Source organism: Actinia tenebrosa, unplaced genomic scaffold (genome assembly GCF_029948245.1).
Source record: "Actinia tenebrosa isolate PJP-AT-01 unplaced genomic scaffold, QUT_ActTen_1.0 PGA_scaffold11__36_contigs__length_13525064, whole genome shotgun sequence".
Classification (NCBI taxonomy): domain Eukaryota; kingdom Metazoa; phylum Cnidaria; class Anthozoa; order Actiniaria; family Actiniidae; genus Actinia; species Actinia tenebrosa.
Window position 1 is genome coordinate 4840329 of NW_028292571.1, and position 17279 is coordinate 4857607.

A 17279-nucleotide genomic window follows, 5' to 3' on the forward strand; every position below is an offset into this window, starting at 1 on the left:
ACCTTCTTAAAACTTACTATTGTATTCATATATTTCTCTCAAAATTTTATCGATAATTAGTATAGGTAATAGGACTTTATGCTGTCCAATTTGGAAATAAAAAATTGGATGAAAAAAAATTCCGAGGACTAACAAAATTGGAAGAGGCCGATAGGCCGAGTCAAATTTGCTAGTCAGAGGAATTTTTTGAATTCAATAATTTCCTGAAATTGTACAGACATGTAGTCCTTATATTGCAGATTTATTGATATCATCCCAAACTAAACTACACTGAATCCATAAGGATGGCGACCATGGCGACAAAAGAGTAAAAAAGAAATGATTCAACCCCTGACCGAGAAAATCGATAATGTCGACGAAAAGATGCCCGAGCTTTAATCGACTGTTGTTTTTCCGCCGACTCCAAAATGAAGCATCAGTTCCCTGAAAAGGTATGTAGTTTAACAATTACAATTACATGACTTGGTTTTGCGTCATGGCTGTAAACGTGTGTGTTTAAATCTGGTGCGCAAATTTCAATAAGCATGCGCACACACGATAAACTGCTGTACAAGAATAATGATGCACATGGGTATTATTAGAGATGCGCGCAAAATGCCGGTAAGCATGCGCACACACGATAAACTGCTGTACAAGAATAATTATGCGCAAGGATATTATTAGAGATACGCACAAAATGGTAAGCATGCGCATACACGATTAACTGCTGTACAAGAATAATTATGCACAAGGATATTATTAGAGATACGCACAAAATGGTAAGCATGCGCATACACGATTAACTGCTGTACAAGAATAATTATGCACAAGGATATTATTAGAGATACGCACAAAATTGTAAGCATGCGCACACACGATTAACTGCTGTACGAGTATACCGATGCACATGGGTATTATTGATTACAATTACAAGTTTCACGCTCATGATCAGCAACAACTTATAGATCATTTAAATTCTGATAAAATTTATTTATTAATTTCCAGTGAGAATATGGAAATTTAACCAATTCCAATCTCAATTATATTCATATTTTTGATAATTCACTTTCTAATAATTACAAATTTGTAAACGTATGTGAGACCAATTAGAAATATTCTAAAATCTGTGTAAACTTCCAGTAGAACACAGCACTATATGCGATGTGATTTTATCACAGCTCGAAGATATCGTAATAAATTACAGAGTGGATCTGAACATCTCGCATAACGATTCGCAACACGCAAATGCGCACTTTGACATTAATGTACTTATTATTATCAACGCGTATCCGGTCCATACTTAAGGTGCGGGAATACGGGTAATAATGTCTTCCAACGCTGCGCAACAAGGTTGCGTTGCAGAGCAAATGTTGCTCAATTTACGACCAATTTTCTTTGTTTCGAAGAGAAATAGCTTCTTCCTTATGCACAAATGTGCGGAAACCATGGGCAACTAAATCATGCAGATCGTACCCAGAGCCTACGTTTCTTTTGGTCAGCTCTGATAAACGTTTCTCGGTGCTGACAAAGAGGAACGTGTGCTCTGGGTAAGAGATTGAGAAATGTAGGGAAAACTTCGCATGAGCCGTCCAATGCCGTCTTCTTTTTGGCCTAAGACTAAATAACAAAATACCTTATATGCTTTCTAAATCTCAAGACCTGTACTGCAAAAATTAAAGACTACTCAAAGGCTGATCGAGCTTCGTGTAGCTCAGTTAGCACAGTTTCAATTTCCAAGTTTTCGTCCCAACAGCGACGCATCAGTTGCCACAGTGATTGTGGCATTTCGGGGCGTCGCTCGGGGCGTATTTTCGCATCACACACTGCATTCTTCATTGCGTCAATATCAATACACCTCGAGTAGGCTTGGGGTCGAACCCGTCCCGACCCCTCGCATAAAACCCACAACAGAGAGCCGAAGGCGTAGATATCATAACTATTACTTGAGTTACTCTTTGCGTGTTTCGCAAACATCTCTGGTGAAATGTGGAAAGGGATGCCTAGCTCTGTTTCCTCGAATGGCTTTTCTGGTTTACAGAGGTTAAGCTTTGCTGTTCCATCTTCTGTTATCTGTGTTCAGAAAAAAAAGCCATGGTCTCAGAAAACCTTTTTTCTCCTATTATTTATCTTAGTATTTGGGTCCCAGTCGCACAACAAGACACCGAATTGAATTCATCACCTTCACCCATTGCATTCTCGGCGCCATCATCACTGCATCATCATCATCAAATCCTCAACAACATCTTCATCGCAACATCATCACCGCCACATCATCACCGGCACATCACCATCACCATATCATTATGATCACAATTACCATCACACCATCATTTTTACGTCATCTTTACATCATGTTCACCACATCATCATAATCATGCATCATCACATTATCACATTATCACCACCCCATCGTCATAATCCTGTCATTACCACAACATCATGACCACCACATCACCATCACCTCACCCCATCATTATAATCATAATATTCATCACCATCACCAAACCATCATCAACATGACCACCACATCACCATCACCTCACCCCATCATTATAATCATAATATTCATCACCATCACCAAACCATCATCAACATGACCACCACATCACCATCACCTCACCCCATCATTATAATCATAATATTCATCACCATCACCAAACCATAATCATCATGACCACCACATCACCATCGCCTCACCCCATCATTATAATCATAATATTCATCACCATCACCAAACCATCATCAACATGACCACCACATCACCATCACCTCACCCCATCATTATAATCATAATATCTATCACCATCACCATCACCAAACCATAATCATCATGACCACCACATCACCATCACCATCACTCCATCATTATAATCATAATATTCATCACCATCACCAAACCATCATCAACATGACCACCACATCACCATCACCTCACCCCATCATTATAATCATAATATTCATCACCATCACCAAACCATCATCAACATGACCACCACATCACCATCACCTCACCCCATCATTATAATCATAATATTCATCACCATCACCAAACCATCATCAACATGACCACCACATCACCATCACCTCACCCCATCATTATAATCATAATATTCATCACCATCACCAAACCATCATCAACATGACCACCACATCACCATCACCTCACCCCATCATTATAATCATAATATTCATCACCATCACCAAACCATCATCAACATGACCACCACATCACCATCACCTCACCCCATCATTATAATCATAATATTCATCACCATCACCAAACCATCATCAACATGACCACCACATCACCATCACCTCACCCCATCATTATAATCATAATATTCATCACCATCACCAAACCATCATCAACATGACCACCACATCACCATCACCTCACCCCATCATTATAATCATAATATTCATCACCATCACCAAACCATAATCATCATGACCACCACATCACCATCGCCTCACCCCATCATTATAATCATAATATTAATCACCATCACCAAACCATCATCAACATGACCACCACATCACCATCACCTCACCCCATCATTATAATCATAATATCTATCACCATCACCAAACCATAATCATCATGACCACCACATCACCATCACCATCACTCCATCATTATAATCATAATATTCATCACCATCACCAAACCATCATCAACATGACCACCATTACATCATCATCAATATTCGTTATCACTATCGACATCTTAGAGATAAGGATTTAGAAAACCATGCGTGCTGTGGAATGTAAAAGTTGGTTACGAATACAAAATGGAAACAAAAATCAGGTATACCGTACCATGACGTTTTGGGGCTTCACGTCTTGATAAACGTATCCTATTTTGTGCATGGCTTCCAAAGCCTTAGCAATATCAACTGCAACATCCATGCGTCTCTTTCTTGACATCCCACGCCTCAATGACACCAGTAAATTCTCATTTGCCGTCTCCATTACTAGACAGAACTGTTCAGCTGTTTGGAAGAACCAGCCATTCAGTTGGAGATGATATGGACAGCACTCCTTGAGTTGTTCGGCTATGTACCTAAAAGTCAATAAATTCGTATCAACTTTTTTTTACAATCATCACTTCACGTCAAAGAGAGGGGCACTAGCACTACCACTATATTCACCATTTACACCAAACAACACAACAAGGAAGGAGAAAACAACACTTCTATGAGTAGCAAAGCTTAACTCATGTGATTTTGTTAAAAATCAAACCAGCATTCCCAGGCTTGAACTACACAGCAGTAGACAGCATCATAGCAGCAAGTACCACCGATACACCTTAATAACGTTTGGTGCAGAACAACGATGCCAAAAACTCGACTTACTTGGAATGCATGCAATCAATCATGGTTTGGTTCCAGACATCAATTCCAACAGCAGACTTGGTGACAACTTTAACTACACAACTTCCACGCCCAGCACACCATTTGGGACTGAAGCAAGAATACAACTGACTATGCGAAGTACTCCTTACTTGTTCTCCGAGTTCTGGGGGGCCTCCACGCTCGATGACGTATTGCAAGCCGTGTCCCCTTACAGCGAGCTCGGCTACATGAGGAACGTAGTCTGAACGAAGAATGTCTATAATAGATGATAAACAAGATTTTTCGAGAACGGCATTAAGAACGCGGTAATTTTCAACTGTGTCTCTAAATAGCTGATGCAGCCTTAACAAAGATTCGTCGCATGCTTCTATCACCGACTCGCCCACGTGGTTGTAGTCGAGCTTTGAAATTAGAGTCTGAACGACCTTGCGTCTCCAAAGAGGATCACGTGGTCTCGGGTTACGCCCAACGGTAGTGACGTCAAAATTACTCAGTGGCTTTGAAATCTCCTGCCTTAGCGTGGAATTTACAGCGCTGTCAACTGTTTCTAAAAGCCCATCAAGTACGACATGCAGCTTAAGAAAGCCATTTGTATCTTGTATAGCCTCAGTCGAAACTCCAAAGATCCTCTGTACCAGATGACTGATTAGAGGGTGGGTTATTAGGTCACATTGAGTAAGTTTGATGAGTTCTCCAACTGCTTGAGAAAGGGCTTCTCTTATAACACCCTGTACGGAGTACTTTAACACGTTAAATGTTCTATCTAAAATAGCTCCTTTAAGATTGGACACAAATTCCATTAGCAAAAGCTCTTCTATACGAATCTCTTCCAGGAATTCTGGGTTTATTCCTACGGTTTGCTGTATTGTCTGAAATTCCTTCTGTACCGTGTTCCGTTCTGGAATATTATATGACTCCCCTTCGTCTAAAAGGGCGCTAGCCAGCTGCTCCAGGTCATGGCGAATAGTTGATTTAACTTCGAAACTTTTTAAGCCCAACTTCAAGTTTGCCTGGAATATTGAAAGCTCTGTTTTCAAAGCTTGGTCACACATTACAGGCAATAGATCAGCCGTCATTGATAGAGACTTTCGGGTATTTACTACAGAGTTCAGAATCATCTCCTGAGCAGATAGGAGTTCTGATAAAACCCTCTTACCGTCTCTTCTCAGCGCCTCCTCGAGTTTTTCAAGAATACAACGATGGAAACGGTTGAAGGCATCAGTCTCTTTATTCTGTAGTTTACCCCTTCGCGCAGTCTTTACATTTCTTGCCGAAACTCCGTGAAAAAGCGGACAATCTTTCATACTAGAATTTATGAGAAAATTTGCTCTCGTTAGCTGCCGAAACAATTTTTCCTTTTTCTCTTGGGCAAGTTCATACAACTCCTCTTCTGTTTTTTTTTGTTCATCGTCATCGTCATCGTTGTCAAATGAAAGAGCAGTTTGGTCACAATCTACTTTACTGCAAACAAACATCAAAGATACGTTTGGGAATTTATCTTGCAGCTCTCGAATTGTCGTTTTGTCCTAAAATATAGACAAAGACCCTAAATCAGTAATTTAGTTTTTTTCACTAAAAATTCAACCATTGAATTTTAGACCATCATGCAATATTTTACCACCAAATTGTCTTGCAATGCAATACGCGCCGCCTTAAAAACAAAATGGCCGACGACGACTCAAATAAGCAGTTATGTCTGTCTTTCTCTAACTTTCTCTGATGGGAAGCCAGGATTGGGAATTTAATTCAGATCTGAAAGCACCTTTATACTCTGTAGATCAAAGCTAGATGAATGCCCTACTTTAAAAGTAAAATATATCAAACTTTACATAAAGCTTTAATGAACTTCAGCTTTATATTAAAGTTAAGGAATTTTTTAATGTTGCATAACTGTTATGAATGTCACGTTCTGATTGGTTTGGAGCGCGTGCTTTATAAGAGCACATTGCACGCGCGCGCACTTTCCGTTGCGTCATTCCTATCTATTATTGTAATTTGTATTTTATAAAAGAAATAAAAAACTTGCTTGCTGTGCTGTGTGCAGTCATAAAGCACTTGGGGATTGGCAGAACACTCGAGAAGTGTCCAGAAGCACTCCGCTACACTTCGTGCTTCTCCTAACACTTCTCTTGTGTTCTGCCAACCCCTGCATGCTTTATGACAGCGCACAGCACGCGCACGTGTTTTCTATTTCTTCAGTTAATGGAGGGGAATGGTTATGAAACCTATTGTTATAGGTCTTTGTTTGCTTTTGATGTTGAACCGGTCTTGACTGTGCACAAGGTTTGATTTTTGCTCATCCAAAATTGCAAAATAAGTAAACATAAACTTTGTCTATGGGATTATTGTAAAGAATATTCAAATATCACTTATTGAACTAGCAGCCAAAAGAAATATTTTGGTCTGTTCACTCAGCCATTGCCAACAATGGTAAAACAAAGGATTGTGCAGGGTCACGCTTGAAAAAAGTTAACAAAGACATATAACAATGGGTTATGGGTTATAACCATTCCCCTCTATTAACTATGTTTAATGATAAGTTTTAAATTACTTTCTGTAAAAAAATCTCTTCAAAAACTAGACAAGGTTGTGTACGAAACCTACAATATGTGAGGTCATTTTTGACGCCATTTTTTCGAATGTATAGATACACCATATAGACGTTTCAATTTGTGTTACTATTGGTATACATTGGACTTTCAATTTATAGACTTGCATATGCAAGTCATGACTTTCAATTCAACAGGATATTACAGTATTAAGATTCTTTGTAATATATCATGTGGTTGAGAAGGGGGGGGGGGGGAGGGGAGTCAGGACCCCTCCCCTGGATCCGCCCTTGCTCACTCACCTCTCACCTCTGGGGTCTCAAGTTCACTTCCCGGACTTGGCAACACATGTAAGTATAGAGTTTGTCAATAGGCAGTCTCCTTGATTCAAGGGTGATCTTTCTCCAGGTTCTCCTCCCTCTGCAAAACCATAACATCCCAAATTCCAATTGAATCATTCAATTAGCCTTGTCACGAACCCGACTTAGATCAACCCAGAGGTTGTTTCAGGATAAGATAAAAATTGTTTGATAGAAAGGTAAATAGAAAGTATCAGGGCTGTCAACTCTCCCGGATAAACCGGGAGTCTCCAGATTTTGGACCATATCTCCCAGTCTCCAGATTAGAGTCTCAAATCTCCCAGATAATCGCCAAAGCTGACCATTTCTTGTAAGACTCGACTTTCGCAACCATAAAATTCCAATTATTTTGTGTTGTTTGTGTTATATTACATCGCTAAATGCACTGATATGAGGCCAACCCTAAGTAAATGAGTTTGTGATCAAGTAACAAAGTGGTATTTGACTTAAATTCAAAAATGCCCTATTGGAATTCAGAACTTTTGATTTGTTGCAGAGGGAAAATAGCCATAGAAAAAGGAGGAAAAAGGTAGGTAGAGTGCATTTAGTCACACTGTTGAATAGTTTGATAAATTTATCCCGGGGCAGGGGGGGGGGGGGGGGGTAGAACCATAATCACCAGTTTCGATCAATACGAAAGTAGAAACCCTGAATATGACATGAAACACAGGAAGAACTTGGAACTTGAGTGAAATTGCATACCCTGTTTATGACAAGAACCCCCCCGGAAATTTATTTAACTTGGAAATATTTAGTTGACATCACCTAAAATTAAGTACCAGTAAGTATATGCCAAACTGATTGTCATGCTATGCCAGAGAATTACTTTTACCAGAGAATGTGTGAAGAAACAGTGCATTACATCTTTTTTTTACTCCTCTGATTTAAGGCTAAGACTGAGCAAAGGTGAACTTGAAATGAAAGTGTAGCCAAAAATGCAATTTTGAAAAGAAAAACTAATACACAAATATAAACGTAAATGGCAAAATAATGCAATTTTGAGGATTCTGCCTGTTACAAACGATTGATAGTTGATTTGTAACATATTTCAACACTGGCTATATCTAGACTAGAGTGCAAACAATTAATCCGTGAAACACTAATTACAAAATAGTACAAAATAGTGCTAATTAAGCAATAGAAAACAATGGAATTTGCATGAAATTGTGCTATTTAGTATTACTCAAGTTTCACGGTTATATTGTTTGCACTCTAACATGTAATCTCTCTTACCATTAATACCATAGGGAGACTCCATTTCTATTAGCCAGGATTTTGACGCAATACACTTTTCACCCCAGATATAACCCTTTCCTTTAAAATCATCATAAATTATGCCTATGATTTTTTTGCATTGATCTGATCCAAAGCAAGAAGTCATCTCTGTCCCGCATACCAAAATGTTCAAGCTATAAATCTGCTTTTAAGAACCAAGAATAGTTCTGCTTTAGAAATTATATTTTCCTCCAAAATTTTTCAAATAATGCCTAATAATTTTTGTTGTCCAATCCCGGTCTCTACATGAAGTAATCTCAAATATCACATACCAAAATGTCAAGATTTTTGTTGTGTTTTTGAAAAACCAAATTGAGAATTATTAATTATCATTGTCTCTCTAAAATATATTTTAAAAGTAAATTTATGTATTGCTTGGTTGCAAGCATTCCCAAAAGACAAAAACATGGTGACCATCTTGGTGGTATTAACATGAGAAGTCTTTTGTTAAAAAAATGGCACCAACATGGCTGCAATGCAACTGAAGAATTTGTCTTTGTTACTGTGCAACTACACCAACCATGGCCACCCAGACAAATTTTCATACAGATTAGCCAATCTCGATTGAGCATTTAAACAATAGAATCTGTACAAATTCAAACATTTTTAGCTTTAAAATCATATTTTATTTTATACGTGTGTGTGTGTGTAATTTGCGACAGAGGGGAGGGAGAGGCCAGAAAAAATTGAAATAGTCACGGTACGGCTTCATCCTACTCAGGAGAGAAAGCGTTGCGTGACGACACTGAAAGCGGCTGTGGGGGAGACTAGCTTCATCCAAGTCAGTTGTTTGTTTTAAATATCTTTAATTACATTTAATCACCCGGAACCCATTTTTCAGTTAACCAAAACAAATTTTAAAATTTCCTTTCTATAAATGATTTAAATTCGACCTACCTTTTCACGAAGTTGGTTTTTACCATCCACTATGTAAACGATTAAAGGTACAACTCCTTCCTTTATGAATTCTTCGACAACACGGTCCAGCGCTTCGTTCTCGTTGCGACCAGGAGAATCAATGAGTTGTACTCCACACTCGAGAAGCTTATGATCAATACCAACCTCCACTAGATGTTGTAGCGCTTCGCTGTCCTCTCGAGAGCTTCCCTGTAATACTATAAACTTGTTGGGTACTTTTGCATTCTTGCCAAAGGATATCTTTTCCACTTCGTTCATATCGGCGTCCACCAGCTTCACGTAGTTTTCAGAACTGTAAACAACTCGTACGATTCTAGAAGTGCACGGCGTTTCCTCTGTTGGAAGTAGCTTGTGCTTTCGCAGGAATACATTTATCAACGTACTCTTACCACAATTGTGGCTACCAATGAAGAGTACGCTGGGTAAACGTTTGGTAAAATCAAACTGGGGTATCTGCAAGGCTGGAAGCAGTCCTGGATTTTGATCGTTTTCTTCATTGATCAAGTTTTGAATATTTTCAAAACATTGTGCTGTCTCTTTATGAAGCGCTGAAATTTGTTCGATGTGATCTTTGTACTCACTGATAGTCTTTTGAAGGGTTTCGAGGGAAGATTCTAAATCCTCGGAGTTTGCTTCTGCCATGATATATTTAGACCATGTCAATGATCTGAATCTACTGTATAAACAAGAGTGTGCTCAGTTTCAGAGTTTAAACGCGCAAGCTTATCTCTTATTTTAGCGAGGTCTGCAATAATGAAATCGAAAGTGAATCGCTATGAGAATAATAGAAGGAACGCTCTCACAAGGGACTTTCCCGAGAAAATCACGAGACACGATTTGCATTCTTGCCTTCCGCCTCTTCCAAGAAGTCTGTCTGGGGTAACATCCAAACTTTGGAACAAAGGTTAAGAACACCGGATTGTTGGATCAGTGGAGCGTGGATCGATCGATCGTAGCCGGCTTAAGCTTTATGCTTCGAAAGGGAAAGAGAAATAACAGGGGGAAAATTTACAAGATGGAACAAGCATACTTTCCTGTCTTCTGAAAAACCCAACACGCTAAAATCAAAGTCTATGTGTGAGTTAGCCGTGCACTGACTTTGATCAGCACAGACGTTGTTTCAGGGGAGTTGACCACACCCTGACTTAGATCTGAATTCGATCTTTGAGTTAGGCATACCATGACTTAGATCAGCCAAGAGGTCGTTTCAGGGTTTGATAAAATTAGTGAACAAATCTTGCCCTTTGGAAGAATTGTCTTTTTTATTCAACGTCTCTCTCTCAACACGACTTGGCAAACTTCGGCGATACTGCAGTTCTTTGTTCATTGCTTTGAAAGATTTTGCAACACTTTCACCGGCACTGCAAGATCACCTAAATAAATCTGTGGCTAATACCAATAACTAATGATAAAAAAACCACTTTAATATTTATATCGTGCATATTTCATATGCATATGCTCACATGCGAGCAAACGAAATGAATAACAGCAGCAATAATTCTTCTATGACATAAACTAGCTAAACTTACTCAGTAAAATTTGCTTTATATTAGCAACAAATCTGTAAATAATATAAAAAATAGAACTGAAGAAATAGAATTGAATTCTCTTTTTAATTTGAAAAACCGGAATTCTTCATGAGAAATAGACTACTAGTACATCAGGGAAGCTTAGCCAATCAGAACGCACGGTTTACAATAGTCCACAAGTCAGTTGTTTAAGCAATGAGAAATAGACTACTAGTAAATCAGGGAAGCCCAACCAATCAGAACGCACGGTTCACAATAGTCCACAAGTTTGTTTAAGCTATAATGTATTATGTCATTGTGATTCGGAGTTTGGATAAATATACGACAATACTAATAATATTAACAACCTGTCCGTTAGAACTAAAAATTATGACTAATGAACCATTTAGACGCTAGACTTTATTTAAGCCTTATGAAACAGTGCTATGCAAGCACTCTCATGGTTGAGAAACGAATGTTCAAAGACAAGTGTCCTCTTAAGTTGCTGGGGTTTTTTTCGTACGAGTGGGAAAAGATATAGCAAAACCGTGGTCGTGCTGCAGCCGTACCATATCCAACTTTTTTTTCTTTTTTTTTTTTTTACAGTTTAGCATATTATTTACAGTTTAGGAGGGTTACCGTCTAGATGTTTACATACAATGGTGTATTATTTACAATTTAGGAGGGGGAGAGTTGGCTTTTATTAACCTGCCCTTGGTAAGGAAAAATAGCAGCCTCGCACCACAACATCAGAGTCCAAATCCTAGTTCCCGCTCTAAATAAATACAGCAAGATCCAGGTCTGCCCAATTGATCAATTCCATATTCTATTTCTTCCCGTGCTCGTTGCATGAAATAAGTCGTAACGTGGGATGGAACTCTTTCCAAGAGAAAACATGGCGAATGTTGGTTGATATGACCAAAGAAACCAAATCCATTTTTTCAACTTGGTGGCCATGACGTTACGTACATCCCAAGAATAGCAATCCCAGGGCATCAAATCCCAGTGAGAGAGCAAATATACCGTCAATTCCTATTTCTCATTTTACGACTTTAGAACCTTTATACCTATATTATATATACTGGTTCTTACCAACATCTAGTTATTGGTTTAAGACATTTTCAATTACTTGTTTCATTTCAACAAGTGAAATTCCTTCCGTGAAGCTGTTTCCCAGAAAGTCTGCCAACGTGTAGTTTTCAAAGCTCTTTTCAACTTCTTCAGGGATGAGTTCCAAATTAGGGAACGTTCCTCGTTTGACTGCTTGATAGACTTCCTTCACGTCTGTGGTATCAGCATATGTCGGTCTCTTGTATTCCCCCAGCGCCAACAGCCATCCAAGAATTCCAAGTGCGTAGACGTCATGCTTCATAGCCACCTCTAGGACTCGAGTGGACGTGTATACTAATGGGGGTGGAGCGGCGCATACGTGAAATGGTGCGCGATCATCGTGGTAGAAGACACTGTCATCACGAGGCTTGGAGATATTCAGTTTGGCCTTATTGTGCTGATCAAGCTGTATTGATAATTGTTATAACATATCTTTTAGTGAGATGGACTAGGATATATGTAGTGCCCCTGTTTATGCGCAAATGATCGATTGCGATAAATTTCTGGATTTCAATATTGATAGATGTCTTTGCATTTCATTTTTGCTTAAAATGGTTATCAAACACCATGCACTTTGTGCTGTAATCAGTGACATAAAGTGAAACCCAACAAAAACCAAATCAGCTTGAATCCTTTAATATTGTAAACTTTAGATTGCTTTATGCGATTTGCAGCTGTGAGAGGTGGATGATATATGAATTTGGTACTTATGGTGGTCACTGCCACGGTTTCTTTAAAAGAGGAAATTATATTCTAAAGAATGACACGTGGTCTGAAATACGATCTAGAGCGCCCTAGAGCGCCGCGACGCAGGCTAAACCAAAGACGTTCCCTTACACGTTACCTTACCAGAACATTGGTAGGCCTTGGATCAATCAACTGAAGTCCTTGTTCTCGACAAAACATGCACGCCTCGATCAAGTCTTTTAAGATAGCCCATCGAATCTTCAGGTTTTCATTGGTGAGAGTCTTGAATCTATCTTGGTTAAGCGCAGTGTAAAGATCTGTGTCCTCCTTTGGCAACAACAGTGTCATTTGTGAGTCAATGAGAACTAATGACAGTGGACGTAGGACACATGGTGGGGATTCATCGATCCTGAAATTCACAAAAAAGGAAGATAATCTATTTATTAGGCATAATCTAGCTTCGTTCACTCGCCTCTCACCTCTAGGGTTTCAGATTCGATCCCTGTTCACTTGTTTGCAGAGTTTACTCCATCTCCCTTGATTCGAGGGATTTTTCTGGCTCCAGTTTTTCTCTCTTCGCAAAACCTAATGCGCTATATTTCAGTTTAGTCCAGTTTCGAGTTCTCTGTTGCTCAGGGTTAGCCTCGATTTTGTGCAAAATATTCATATGTTCTTGTGAAGGTCCGTAGAATTTCAAAGTGTTCGTATTGTTGAAGAGGTGCATCTTTTACTTTGCCGTTGGTATTTGTGAATAACTTGACACTGACTCGAGGCTAACCCTGAGTAAATTAGTCTATAATCAAGGAACACAGCGGTAATTTGGAACTCGAATTGCGAAAGAAGTTCTATTCAAACTGTGAGTTAGCCCTGCTCTGTGTTTGATCAGCCAAAAGGGTTCAGGGTTTCAGGGTAACAGAAAACAGTATGTTCCTCACCTTATCAGGGAATGCTGGATCGACAAGTACATTAATTCGGAGATATCAGGACGTAGCTGCTTTGCAACAATTCGTCTTTGGCTGAATTCACCGGAATTAGTCTTGCAGTCAAAGACCATTCCTCTCTTGCTATTTGTGCTGATTTGCTGACGTAATAGGAACGTTTCGTCTGGGCGTCTTAATGACTCAAAAAGGGCATTGGTGGAGCACATGACTTTAGCGAAAGGAGACCCAAAATCATTGACAGCACGTTGATGTTCCTTAGATTGACTGTCCGCAATAGTACAAAGTCTCTCTATGCATTCTAAGTTAACTTCAAATGTCCTATGTCCCTGGTGCAAGTTATCCAAGATCGTTCCTATCATTCTGTTTGTCAACTTTTGGCGGTCAACATTGTCTAGAACATTTTTCGCAATCTTTCGTTTCCAGTGTTTGTTCACGGTGGTTCCCGAAACGATCGACAAAATATCTGAAAAAAAGCTTTTAGGAGGTTCAAAGGTCCGGTACGCAAGTGTCATCAGTGAATAGTCTTTGACTTGAGCAGTGGTAAGCATGTAATGTTCTGTGCTGGAACTCGATAAAATATCAATGTGATGCAGTTGCTGATGTACTAGCTTCCCTGCAATTCCATCCTGCTTGGACATTTCCAGAAGAAATCGACGAAGCTGCTCGACAATGTTACGTGTGACCGTCTTGACTGTTTTTGTGCCAACTTTTAAGGATATATGGAGGACTGCTGTTAAGACCATCTTTTGTATTTGGGTTTTGTATTGATTGATAATTTCATTTCGGTGTACCACATCAGCGATAACAATTGGGGCAAACTCCATGTTCTCAGCATCGAATAGGATACGATTTTCATTTTCTTCAATTGCTTTGTCGACAATTCTTTCTAACTTTTCGCCATTTTCCTTCACGTACATTCTCAATTTTTCAAAATATATTTTCTCTTCCGTTTTAAGTCTGAGAGTAACATGATGAACATTGTCAAACTCACGGGATTTTAAGTTGCGATTCAGGTAAAATCTAAAGATACGTTGCTGGATTGCCATCAAAGTCTGCGCAACACTCTTCAAGTGGGAATTGATGCTTGCAGATGCAAATTTCAAAAAACTTGTTTTCATTTTTTCGAAAGAGGAGAGATGGATATTTTCTGTGTTTAGTACTTGGCTCCTCCTGGCCTTTCGCACTTCTCGCGTTGATATAGCATGGAAGAAGTCACAGTTATCTACGTCTGTTTCCACATCTATGAGTTGCGCACGGACGAGAGCAGAAAAGGCACGCATCTTCTTGCTCTGCAGTACCTCCTTCTGGCTTTCAGCTGACATGTAACTCTCGTCTTCGTCGTCGTCTCGGTCAAACTTCGCTGCCTGTTCATCAACATCAACTTTGTTGCAGACGAAGAAAATCGGGATGTTACCAATGTTCTGTTTTAGATCGTAAAGGAATTCACGGTCCTGCGAGAAATAAGCATCGTGTTAAAGTTAACAACTCAACAGGGCCGTAGTCACCAGTAAGGTTGGTCTGGTTTTAACAACCGCTCCACTTTTTACCTTCAGAACCATTTTTTCCCTTTCGTAAAAAAAATATTACACAAGTAAATAAAAAAATAGGACCACCTTTTTTAAACCTGACCACTGACCACCACTGTCCAAGTAGTGGCTACGGCCTTGCTCTTTCTTATTGATCAGTGAAGAATTGCTTCAGGTCAAGTTCAAAAAATTAAGAAACTTTTATTTCGTTCAAAGCTATAGCAGCTAGCTTTGCCTTCTCAGCATTTTGGCATTTCCAATCTGTCTTTAGTTAGTAAAATCTAGTCAAGAGTTGGTTTAAAGTGTGATCCAGGCTATATTGACCTAACATTTATGTTAGCAGGTAAAATCTGGCCCAGTTACTAGACAAATACTGGATTCAGGAAGAGGGAGTATAATAATAATAATAATAATAATAATAATAATAATAATAATAATAACAACAACAACAACAACAATAATAATAATAATAATAATAATAATAATAAGGTAAGGAAGTCTTTTTTTTATTTACAAAATTCTGCCTCTATCTGTCCCTGCCAGTATCTTTCTTGGCTTTTGCGAAACTAGCCCCATAAAAATGAACTTCCCCTTACTTACTTGGTTCCTGAGCGATGAATTTCCATCGATAACGTAAATAACTACCTGAAGTATACCATGGACACATTCCTGCACTATGGAGTCTAATACTTGGTTTTCACTCATTCCTGGGGCATCGACAAACTCCAGGTGTCCCCCCTGCAGAAGTGGGTTCTTCAGCCCAACCTCAACGACACACTGTGTCCATGTTTTATCCCGTCTTCTCTGATCATCCTCTAATGCGATTTCTTCCTTTGGGATGCCTTTCTTTTTAAAGTTTTTCAGCTCTACCTTGATGTTGCCTGACGGCTCACGCACACGTAGGGTATTTTCATGGCTGTATCGTATTCGAACGATACGAGAAGTGCAGGGAACTTCAGCAGTTGGCAGATACGAGCCACCCAAGAGCTCGTTGATCAAAGAGCTTTTTCCCGAGTTTGTTTGCCCGATAACTAAGACTGATGCTCGTTTAGTTACGAAATCTTTAAGCTTGGCTTTCTCTTCTTCAGTTATAAACGTCTGGCCTGGAATTGCGTTTAGGTCATTTCTAAAAATCTTTTCCAGTTCGTTGATTATTGTTTCTGATTCGGCATAACATTTCCTGAAATACTCGATGTCATGACTAAATTTTCGGAAGGTATCTTCAAAAGGGTTTATTTTTTCAACGTGAACAGATTTGTCTTCCATGATAAGGCCTGCAAAGAGAAAGCAAAACTGAATATTAGTTGGTTAAAAATCGGAATGTTTCGGGTTAGATTTGGTTTTACCAGCAAACTCAAAAAATGAATAGATAAATAAAATAAAAATAACTCAGCCACCGAAAAGGGAATAAGAGCAGTTAAGGGGCTTTCAAAAAGACTCCCTTGTTTGATAAATTCTGGATGAGTACTGCTGGTATCGACCTACAATGCATGCAGATCATGATCAATACAATCTCGTGTTGATCAATACCTTTTTGTTACCGTCTCGTAAAAATAATGGCAGCCGAAATCGCTTATCGATTTTTAAATGACTGTTAAAACATGAAAACTAGGACTATTGTAGAATAGTAGTTTAAGAGATATACAAAGTCCTAAAGGTAGAATTCTGTTAATAAATCAGCAGACATTATGTTTTAAGTCAATAACTTTGCAACAGAGGTTGAACACAATGTCACAAACGCCGAGCGAGCTCGTTTGGACGTATGGTATCAAAAGTAATCATGTTTATGAGATAACTTACCGTTGTTGCAGGAATCTAAGATTTAAGTGCCTTGAAAGAGAAAATAAAGGCTGCATCAGTCTGCATCTTCTAGAAAAGCGGGAGTTCGGTTCTTGGAAAGTCAGAATTAATTTGATATGAATCACGAGACAGACTTAGTGGAAAACTGGGAATGGAACTATTCATTGAGTAATGACGGCGTGACAATGAAAACCTTTATGGAAAGTAGAAAATTCTGAAGATTTTCTTGGTTTTTCTTGATTAATCTGCTTCCACTTTGTTCTTTGCAACGA

General features: G+C 39.0%; 1 protein-coding gene across 1 annotated transcript; it reads right to left on the reverse strand.

The window, feature by feature from the left end:
- Positions 1 to 948: 948 nt before the first annotated feature.
- Positions 949 to 17277, reverse strand: LOC116307815 (uncharacterized). Its single transcript, XM_031718133.2, has 9 exons — positions 17008 to 17277; positions 15808 to 16481; positions 13676 to 15132; positions 12903 to 13149; positions 12048 to 12459; positions 9415 to 10130; positions 4335 to 5860; positions 3799 to 4042; positions 949 to 2049 (listed from the first exon to the last, which is right to left on the reverse strand). The coding sequence occupies exons 2-9, from the start codon at positions 16471 to 16473 to the stop codon at positions 1660 to 1662; spliced, it is 5658 nt and encodes a 1885-aa protein (XP_031573993.1). The 5' UTR covers positions 16474 to 16481; positions 17008 to 17277; the 3' UTR covers positions 949 to 1659.
- Between the last annotated feature and the right edge of the window lie 2 nt (positions 17278 to 17279).